The 11,439-nt window shown below is 34.9% G+C and overlaps 1 protein-coding gene across 1 annotated transcript in view; it reads left to right on the top strand.

Annotated features, from left to right (window-relative positions):
* LOC107721902 (YTH domain-containing family protein 3-like) overlaps positions 1-5,385 on the top strand; it is an 11,043-nt gene extending 5,658 nt beyond the window's left edge. Inside the window, exon 5 of the mRNA XM_016530111.1 lies at positions 4,374-5,385. Within this exon, the coding sequence (XP_016385597.1) occupies positions 4,374-4,397 (24 nt within the window). The 3' untranslated portion in view covers positions 4,398-5,385. The remainder of the gene's footprint in view (positions 1-4,373) is intronic.
* Positions 5,386-11,439: the final 6,054 nt, after the last annotated feature.

The raw sequence follows: 11,439 nt of genomic DNA, 5'->3' as shown, positions 1-11,439 counted from the left end.
TAGTAATGCCGGTTCTGTAATCAGCAGGAAATCATCATCAGCTGCTTTCAGACGGAGCAGAATTTACTACACAGAGTCGTAGAAAGAGTTCATCTGAAAGCATGTGAAAATACCACATTTAATAACATATTTTTACTCCAAACTCACTTCATAACGTCAGTCGAGTGTTTGAAATAAATCCTTCTGTGAGATGATGTGGCTTCTTACACAGAATAAGGCACGCAACATATTTCATACTATTCTAAGCAGTGATAAAGGCTATGAAGATTAGCATTGCATTATTTTATACTTTATTATAATAAACATTGTAATAAGATGAACTCAGATTAACCATATATTGTCGTAGTCGTGTGTTTATTAGTCACGTTGAATCAATAAAAGCAGTTAAATCTTCTGTTTATTCAGCAACCGCTATAGGCATTTCCTGGGTTTCTTCTGCGAGGCGTATTTGGAGTTTCAGCGCGAGAGCGCCCTCTGGCCTTCGGATGGAGATTTACTGCTGATCACAGAACCGTGCTTCACTGAAAGATATGCATGACAATAGCAGCTTCTGTCGAATCGCGATCTTGATACCATTTCGATTTATCGTGCAGCCCTACTGCATGTATATGGGCTGTATGCAGCACTGCAACTTTATTGGCCTTGTTATTTGTATTCAGCTGATTGAGTATTTTGTCACTTACATTATATATGCACATCTTTACGTAAGCCACTTTAGGATGAACTTGTTAGTCAAGAACAAATGGAAAAATTGCAATCAAAATGGCACTTGGCCTAATCAAGGTGTCTTGTTGTACTTGGACTAATTAAGGGTTTTTTTTTTTCGTGAGAGATTATCAAACCTCAGATTAGGTTTTTATCTGAACCTCTGAACCACCTTTCTATTTCATTACCTTGCCAATCGTGTAGATTGCCAAAGCCATAATAAAATCAACTATTTAAATTAAAAAGGTCTCCATGGCCTCTGAATTAATTTGTGAAGTCTAATGCTTTATTGCTTTATTTATCAAAAGAAGTGGTCTTACTCTGTGGCATAAAGCAGTGTATGTAGAAAATAAATGTATTATGTTGAAAATTTATATATTTGCATTATATAGCATGGCACTGTGCAGTCAAAAATGTGATACTTTGGTTATTTATTTTATTATCATCAGAAATGTCAAGCATTTAAGAATGATGAGGTAATGAATTATAATCTATTCTGTCAGTCTGCGTCATTGACATTTTGACATTTGATCCAGTCACCAACAATAGTAAGCACTGTTTATAATGTAATCAGTAACTCCTTTATGTTTTTTGGAAATACTAATGACTCTGAGCCAGGCTAGAGTCATACATGACTCCTGATTTAGCTAATATTCCTCTGATTAGCCAGTAAACATGAACTTGAGTGTTTAGGTTTTTTTTTGTGCCCACTGCCTTTTTTGCCTCATATCTTTATGATAGCTTTAAATGTAACAGATTTATGCATTTGTTGCTGCTCGCATGGCAGTAAAAAATGACAGATTTTTTATTTTTATTTCAATGAAATTAATGTACTATATTTTAGTTTGATAATGTTTTGTTTTTATTTAATATTTTTAGGGGGTTGTATGGTACTAAATCATATTTATGGAATAGTTATTATTCATTTATTACCTGGTAACCACTTTTTGAGCGTATACCTGAAAATGAATTTTTCAACTTAAACTCTTATAAATCTTGATTGCTCAGGACTCAAGTTTGGTCTCTTCTCTTTGTAAAGACGACACTTAGTACATTATTGCGGAAGTGTAAAAAATTTAAAAAGTGAAACAAAAAAAGTTCTAGAAGTTTATTATTATGAGAAATGCACAAAATATAATTTTTTAATTTTCTATGAAATATAATTTTTTCAAGACATCTAATATTTTCCTCTAAAACTGCATGAAAATAAATATTTTTATTTAAGTTGTGTTCCAAATTTTGAAGTTAAGATCTCAAAAAAAAAAAAAAAAACTTTTAGTAAAATTTCATTTCCAATTCATTTCAAATGCTGCCATTTTTGACCGTGAACAGTACAACAGTATACGTTTATATGGGACCATTTAACCTTTTTAAATCACGTCCATTATTTATTTATTTATTTTGTGTGTGTGTGTGTTCATATATCAAATGCCAAAACCTTTACCAAGTTACATACTATTCACATGAAGTAAAAAAAAACAAAAAAAAACCAAAGCATAAAAAATGACCGAACAGCACCAGAGGGTTACAGGAATAGTTCACCCAAAAATAAAAAAATTGCTGAAAATGTACTCACCCTCAGGCCATGTAATGTAAATAAGTTTGTTTCTTCACTGGAACAGATTTGAAGAAATTTAGCATTACATCACTTGCTCACCAATGAATCATCTGCAGTGAATGGGTGCCGTTGGTTTAGAGTTCAAATAGCTGATATAAATAGCTGATCATAATAATCCACAAGTAATCCACACAGCTCCAATGAAAGCGAAAGCAAAAAGCATGTTTGTAATAAAATGTTGTTTTAAACATTTTTAATGTTGTTTTTAAAACCATGTTTTTAACTTCAGACCATTGCTGCCGGCTAGAATACAAGTCCTCTATCCATGATATTGATTATTGAAAATAGCTTTAAGGAAGCATTTCTTACAAGCACACATTTCACTTCACGCGTTAGTTGTTTGTTTTTTCCACTCCAGACATTAATTGATAGACTGGAGTCTTGTGGATTATTGTGATGTTTTTATCAGCTATTTGGACTCATCTTCTACATCTTGGATGGTAGGTACAATTTCAGCAAATTTTCATTTTTGAGTCAACTATCCCTTTAAGTTGTTTCTCAGCTTTGTCAAGATGAGAACATGGTCATTTGAGAGGATTTGCTGGCCAGTACCACAGTGGTCCTAGACTTTATGCTGACACCTATTGGTGTGTTTGAGCATCGTGCAAAAGCACGTTTTCAGTTACTTTTATCATTGTAGAAATACCCTGTTCACAAGAATATTTGTAATGTATGATTAATTATTCTGCAATCTAGTATGTCCAAAAGGGTTTACTAAGACAAAGTGAGTAGTATTCAGTTGGTCATATAGCAGCTATCATGTGGGACAACCACTCTAATGTAGCATAAAATTGCTTTTATGTACCCGAGGTCTTCATCACCCGTGAACATTACTCACTTCTTTTCAAATTACTTTAAGGGTGAAAAGTTTTAATCTCTGCATGTCAGCGAGATCTAATCAGCCTCATACTGTTTTGAAACCACTGGCTGTATCAGCAGTTCAGATACTCAACCGCAGACTCATTTTTACAGTTTCATGCATCAATATTGCAACTGCAAGCAGTTGTTGGACCTGCATCTTCAGTACATTTGAAACCTTTTCTGCTTGGAAAGATTATCAAAATTACCTGGTGACCCACAACATGTATTATATATATATATATATATATATGTATATATATGTGTGTGTATAGATCAGTCAGTTGTGTGTGTGTGTGAATATATATATATATATATATATATATAATGGCTGTCCACCAACGTTTACCATCCAACCTGATAGAACTGGAGAGGATCTGCAAGGAGGAATGGCGGAGGATCCCCAAATCCAGGTGTGAATAACTTGTTGCATCTTTCCCAAAAAGACTCATGGCTGTATTAGATCAAGAGGGTGCTTCTACTAAATACTGAGCATTTTTCAGTTTTTCTTTTTTAATAAATCTGCAAAGATGTCAACAATTCTGTGTTTTTCTGTCAATATGGGGTGCTGTGTGTACATTGAGGAAAAAAAATTAACTTAAATGATTTTAGCAAATGGCTGCAATATAACAAAGAGTGAAAAATTTAAGGGGGTCTGAATACTTTCCGTACCCACTGTATATATATATCAGTTAATTGTGTGCTTATTTTTCTGTTTTTACATTTAGATTAAGTTAGAGTTAGATGACTACAAAGGTGAAGTTCCTCTGTAGACACACTAATATCTAATATATCTAATCTTTGTCAGAATTCAAAATTTAATATCCATTTTTCATACAGTGAATTTAAGCATCACAACATTATACTATATTGCTAGCATTTAAAAAAATATATATACATTTTTAGTTTTATTTCTTTATTTAGACAAAGTGGAATTTTATATATAGGCCATTTCATAAAAATAATGATCAGCTAATTGGTAGCGGCCAGAATGTTAAAATCAGTTTATCACTAAACGAGCCAAATCACAAGCAGAAAAGATTCTACAGCATTTTGAAGTGTTTTTAAAGACCCTTCCATTTCTGTTAGTTAAAACAAACTAGCTTATAAAAGACAAAGATCATCTTAATGACTCCATGTTCCATTTAATCATCTAATTTTGTCTCTTTTCTCTCTTTCTCTTTTTTTACAGGAGCGAAATAGAAATAAACAGTAGGTTTACAGAGATCTCCTTGGTAGAACATCAACACTAATGATGTAGAACCTTAAATATTGTGTAACCTCAGAGGAAGAATGGGGTTCTCACGTATTTGTTTCTGCTGAAAACGATATACGAACACTTAATCAGGACAGTGGGCTTTTCTGCGTCAACTTCTGATGGATCTCCCCTAACGCTCAAGTGTCGCACGAAACGGAAAGAAAATCACTCACGTAAACTGTATCTAAAAGCACTTTCAGCCCTTCTAAAAGCTTCTACCAGTACCCTTAACTATCACTGGACACCTGTTTGGTATTAAATGACTAACCAGTATAGTTGGTTCTGAGGATTTCAATTGTATTTGTAGGCTTATTGTTTTGTCTAGTTTTTGTTTGTTTGTTTTGGTAAATCATTTAAATATTAGCACTCTATAACTTTGAGAACACTCAGAGGAGATGAGAATAATGTATCCAAGGAAAGAAAAAAAATATTTTCTTGAAATTACGTGAAGCTGTAAAAAATGTACTTGAGGCGCAGAAGCTTGTGTCCCACCTGACTGAATCCCAAGTCAGAATAATCACGTCTGATATTGTAGACTGCCTCCAGAGTAGCCCTTTCACCTTTGTGTATCAGCATCTATTTCTGTGTACCAAATAATAGTTTCGCAGTTTGGTGTAGAATGACACCAGCCAATGCACTTTTTTTTTTCTGTATTTTTAGTTTTAGTTTTTTTTTTTCCTGCAGTCTTGTCATTCAAAAGTGCATTTGTCATAGGAGAAACCTGCTCGGAAATGCCATAAGTTCCTCTGAAGTCCACCATCCTCAGACATAACCAGGCCTGGTGTTCAGGAGAACCTCTTTAATGCTTTTTTTGGACTGATCAGGATTCTTCTAATCTGCTGCTAATCAGGATTCAGTCCGAATTGCGGAAGCTCAGTGAGAACGTGCCAGTTTTCTCCTATAGGTGACTCACTAGCTAAAATAAACATTATCCATGTTTAGCGATGCCACGTTTCGAGTTTTTCCTTTCAGAATGTCCTCCTTTAATGAGTGTGAGACATTATTCGTATTGTCCAAATTGGTATTGCATGAGAACTTTCGGTTTTGCCGTTTGCAACTATATACTGAGCATTATTCTGAGGCCATGCAAATGAAACAATCTATTTAGGTCTTATAAGACTTGATCTTCTCAAACATCTGTGAGTAATGCAAAGTAGTTACAGTCTCTGCTATTTCCTGTTTGTTCACTGGAAGCTGCCTTCTCCACAGACCACTTTAGGCTGTTCTTGCTTCAGGAGGTTGTGGGTAAGAAGAACTGGACCCAGTGATGTAACAGGCATCACATCTGGGTTCACGTTCTACAGTCGAAATCAGCGGGACAATGACACTGCTGCAAAAAAGAGACGCCTTCCTCCCCCTTCCTCTGTGTGCTATGGTTTAAGGCCATGTTTGTATAGGTTACTGTAAATCAACGCTTCTTAATGATGCTGATGCTAACTAAGGTATGATGTGATTTATCTGATTCGAAAAATAAATATAGATTTATGGAAATGGATTCTGAAATTTGTTTTGACTGCAGCAGGTTTGGTTTTATATATCGCGTGGCAGCACCACCAGATCTAATTTTAAATGTGATTATGCGTTTGCATAAGAAACTTGCTTTGAAAGTGCCATCATTTTAATTCTAGGGAAAAGCTAATGTAAATGTCCTGTAATATCAATTTTAATCTCATCCAGATATAACACAAATCTGGATGGAAAATATTCACATGGGTTCGTTTGAGATGAAATTTAAACATTCGTCGTGATTGATTGTCGACTATTTTGCCCGGAGTTGTTGTGTTTAATAGATCATCCATTAGGTGGCGCTATTGCCCAACACATTTCAGTTCTAGCGACTTCTAGTGTGCTGTAAAAGATTTGGTTTTTCTTTTTACCCTTAAATCCCTCACTTTCCTAATCAATCTGAAATCTACTGAGATGAGAAGATATAAATACCTATTTAATCAAAAGACTGTGCCAAAGTCATAAATTAACCCAGCATTTGGGCAAAAAAACTAATAAATAAAAATAAAAGTACATAATATCTAATAAAGGTAAACAATGCAACTTAAATCAGTGGTGTGGCAGGATGACTTAAATTTCTTTAAATTCCTACATTATTAATAAAATTCATATTCATATTTTAATATAAAATATTCAAACTTAATTTGAATTCAGATTAATTTATCAACACATTTCATTTATATACTATTTATTTAACAAAATGTGCTGTAATTAAAGCCAGTGGTCCATTAGATTCCTTTAAAAAAGGTAAATATTACAAGAATATACCTTTTGCCTTCATGTATATTACAAAAGAGCGACACCAGTAAAAAAGAAAATGATATTAAGAAGGATTCTGTTCTACTACCTGTAAAAGAGTCTAATGGCAAGGAAGGATGATTCAGAGAGAATGTGCAGCTACATGAACACGGTGACAAGGTCTTATGTCATTTCAGTGGAAAAGGCAGAGCTCTCGTCTCTTGCCCAGAACTCTCTTCATCTTTAATCAGGCAATTACAGCATAAACATGGCACTTGTTGTCCAATCTGCACCTTTGTAAAGTCAATTAATGGTGGCTTGCCAAGAGAATCCCTCTGCATGAATTCTTCTTTGTCTGGTGCTGTAGAAAAAGTTGTAATTACTAAGATGGAGGCTTTAAATTAAGACTTTACCATGTTCGCTGCATATGTATCAGTACACCCATCTGGCTCGAACCGCTAAACACTTTCTTTTAGTTTTTTTAGGTGAGTTTGTACAACACAGGCTATGCTATTAATAACCTTTGCTACACTCCCTCTAATTGCCAGTTTGGCTCACAGGCATGATAAGAACAAAGGCTGAATATGCAAATGATGGTTTTTATTTCATCAGCCTTTGTGCTGGCTTGGGGTTTCCTGGCCCTTGTTTTTGAGAAGCCGGATCAGATCACAGCAGGCCTTTAGAACAAAACATACATCTCAGATTAATCACAGCAAATCGATAGACCTGCAGAGCTATGCTATGTGTACATAAAAAGTACTTGTCTTTAAAATAACCACTTTGAGAATGTAAATGCGTCTCTGGAACATTTTGTAGCATAATATAAATAGGCATTTTCACGAGTGAAATCTTCTTGATCTTAGTGTTGCAAATGATTCCCAATGACCTTTCCAGGAGTGCTCAACTTTCACATTTTCCATTTTGCCTCTCCTCACCTTTGCATGGGAGTTTTAATGTTAAACCATGTAGCATCTGATTAGAGTGTGTTTCACAAATTAAAAAAGTTGTAATGTGACATCGGCTCATCTTTGAAACAGTGAGTGGTACTGTGACATCACTTTAGCACCGGTTTACATATTTATGATGCGTTTTGTATCATCCATCCTAAAGGGTAAAGCTGCAAAGATTTTAGAATTTGATCATGATGGACAAACCTAGTGAGTGATTTTAATAGTTTTTTTTATCAGAAGAAGCTGATTCATTCTGATGCAGTTGAATGGTGTTCTGTTATTCTACAGATGTTTCTTTCGAAGGCTCGGCATAGCCAATTAGGAAGAGATGAGAGCCACAGCCAAAGGCCTTTGATTCTGCTCTCTTTGAAGCAACTGTCGTATTTAACTGCTGAGAAATGGCTGAGAGCAAGGTTAGGTTGAGGCTTTATAAGGACGGGCGCCTGTTGAAAAGTTATTTTACTTATCCAAAAAACAGATGATGTTAAGTGTTATCTTAAAAGCATTTCATTTAAATGCATGGCGATACTGTGCCGAGATTTCTCTCCACAGGTTACATATATATATATATATATATTCCTTTACTTATACATGTCTTATATATAGTGATATAATGGGGCTAATAAAAAACAAATGATTTATATATATATACTTAAAGCTGCATTTATTTGATCAAAATTACAGTAAAACAGTGAAAGTGTGAAATATAACGAATTAATTAAATAAATTAAATATAACAAATCTACTCAGAAGACAACAACAGAATCATCCTGAAATTTAAAAAGATGAAAGAATCCTCACAAAACAGACACTTGGAGGGGCTTGAACCTTCTCTTCTCTGACTTCCCCTCTAAGACCTAATGGAGATTAAAGGCCATTAAAGGCTCTTTGCTGCATGTGCAGTTTCTATTGATCCCATCGACTCAGCTTGTTTTAGCCAATGATCCGATTACAACTGTTGCCACCCCTCCCCTGGCCCTCTTCCTTCTGTCCCCTACTAAAGTTCTCCATTATACCATAGAACCATATGCTGACATGTGCATTTCCTAAAGCTCCATACCTGGACCGAGGCAGACTAAGTCGGCTGGACTGCAACTCTGCCACACTGGATTATGACAGGTCTGGGTTATGAAGCCCAGCAAACAGACAGCCTTGACTGCTACAAGATTGTGAGAATGATCCGGACAATGTGAAGTTCGACAGGACTGCTGGATCGAAAGATACCCGAGGGGCCTTGTTTTGAAATCGCTGCAGTTATGAACATTGACAAAGCTTTTTATTCATCTCTTTTGATTTCACTTACACAGTGTTCCGCTGGGTATCAGAGTTCTCAGTGTCTCTTTCTCAGTCTGAATGATCACAATATAGCCATTTTATCCAAAAAAATAAAAAACATATTGCCGGTATGGTTTCAAAACCAGAACAGCAACCTAATTATGCAGTTAATCAATGAGATACTGTATATGCAAGACTATAAATCATTCTAATAACAAGTATTTTATAGTGTCAGATATTAAACCTACAGATATAAAAAGTCACGATACAAACTATATATTACAATAATTAAAGGGACAATATGTTTTTATAATTAAAAGTATAATTGCCCAGTAATATAATTTATAACGTCATCACAAGTACATTTTTTTTGCTAATTTAAAAACAATGTAGGGTTTTGAATGAATTAACAATCTCAATTAAAGTGACAATATCAAATCTGAACAAATTTATACGAAATACAACAAAAACAATTTACATAATTGAGTCAAAAAACAAGTACACAGTACAGAGACTCGAATTAGTGAATCATTCGAACAAAAAGATTCACTAGAATGAATCGGCCATTCTAGATACAGTATGAGAGATAGGACCGTTTAGGATGAAACGATTCACTACAATGAATTGGACATTTTACCTAGATATGAGAGAGAGGTCTGTTCAGGATGAACTGATTCACTACAATGAATCTGACATTTTAACTAGATATAAGAGAGAGGTCCGCTCAGGATGAACTGATTCACTAGAATGAATTGGACATTCTAAACTAGATATGAGAAAAAGGACTGTTTAGAATGAACTGTAGCACAAAGAATGGGATACGTTACATGCCAAAGTTTAATACTTAGGGTTAAGTGTTTGTTCAAATCTCTAACCTAAGGTGTGCATGTCTCCTATCCATCCATCAGGGATAGAATTACAGACTGCTCTCTGTCTGGACCTGAATGTTGGATCTTATTCTAGCAGTCTCTACAGTGCTCAAATAAGCTTTTCTGAGGAAAAGCGTGACAGAACTGGGTCTTATTCCACAGAGTGGATGGTGCTGGTGATTACCGTACTCTGTCTCTCCCATCCTTTTGGTTTTTATTCTCTAATCTGTCACATAACACATGATTGACAGATCCAGGACAAACAAACAATGTGCCAAATAAACCCAAAAGATTGAGAGAGAAAAAACCTCAAAGTTCTCAGAACTTCAGAACAGCAGAATTTCTGTTAAGTTCCGCGTCTCAACAGTGGCTGCCGATAAAGAATGTACCACACAGGGTCACTTCCCAAGTTTCACCATAATAGGATTTATCACAGAGTACTTTATCAGAAACTGAGACTCATTGATGCTTAGAACAGTGTCAAGATTAAAAATTAAGGTTAGAGTCATGGCATTGCGTTTCCACAAAAGCTTTTCCGATTCAGATTCCTACTGATTACTGATTCCAGAGATATGCGATGCTGACAAATCTCATACTGTGCGTCTTTAAAAACGTCATCCTCTCCTCCCGTAAGTGTAACAAATCCTTCCCTCCCGGGTCAAAATGACACTATTTTATTTATTTATTTTTTGGTCCAGAAAGCTTATGTTGATCCATTTTTATATTGTTTTCTTAATATTTATGTAGGTTTTTTTTTTTTTTAAATGAGTTTTTGGTGATTTCTTATTTTATTTGTGTGTGCGTGTGTGTGGGGGTATGTGAGTGTTTTCTGCCTTGGGAATATTCTGTATTCTCAGCCCTTCGTTTGGGTATAACTCTTTTGTGGATTGTGTCAGATTCAGTTCAAAATTCATTTTTTTTAGACATAACATTGATTCCTATGGCGGGTCAAATTGACCCGCGAGGGAAGGATTTGTTACTTTTTTTTATTTTTATTTTTTATTACACCCACATAAACTCCTTAAATCCACTCAATTAAAAAAAAAATGTATTTAATTATTTTTTTGTGTGTGTGTGTTCCAAATTCAAGTGTGACAAAAGTCCCAAAGTCTCATACCATAACGATCAATGCTTGATTTAAAAAAAATGATCGAAAATCAGCTCCAGGTCAAAATGACCCGAATAGAGGATGAGGGTTTAATTACATGTCATATGAACAACCACTCGGTAATTACTTGTTCGGGAATCATAAGCTACTACATTGGTAGTTTTGCATGTTTTTGTTTCACTAAAATGAGCAGACTTATTAAAATGATTCATTAAACAATCCAACTACACTGGTTGTGCTGTATGTTTTGATTCACTAAAAAGAACCAGTTCATAAGAGTCATTAGTTCTGTAATTAGACTAGTGTAACTAATGGGTAAGTTAGTTAAACCGTGCTGAGGTCATATTTTGCTGAGATGAATCATAGACAACAACTCAGCAACACAGTTAGTTGTAATTAAGCAAATGAGACTCATTAGAGTCATTCGGGAATCGTAGCCTACTGCACAGGTTGTGCTTTATGTGTTTGATTCACTAAATAGAACAGACTCATAAGAGACTCCTTCGGAAATCCCACTATAGGCATAATGTAGGCGTAATTTACTGAAATATTTA

This window comes from Sinocyclocheilus rhinocerous, unplaced genomic scaffold (genome assembly GCF_001515625.1).
Source record: "Sinocyclocheilus rhinocerous isolate Xijiao unplaced genomic scaffold, SAMN03320098_v1.1 scaffold90, whole genome shotgun sequence".
In the NCBI taxonomy this organism is placed as follows: domain Eukaryota; kingdom Metazoa; phylum Chordata; class Actinopteri; order Cypriniformes; family Cyprinidae; genus Sinocyclocheilus; species Sinocyclocheilus rhinocerous.
The sequence above is the reverse complement of the archived record's forward strand: the minus strand, read 5'-3'. Positions and strand labels throughout refer to the sequence as shown.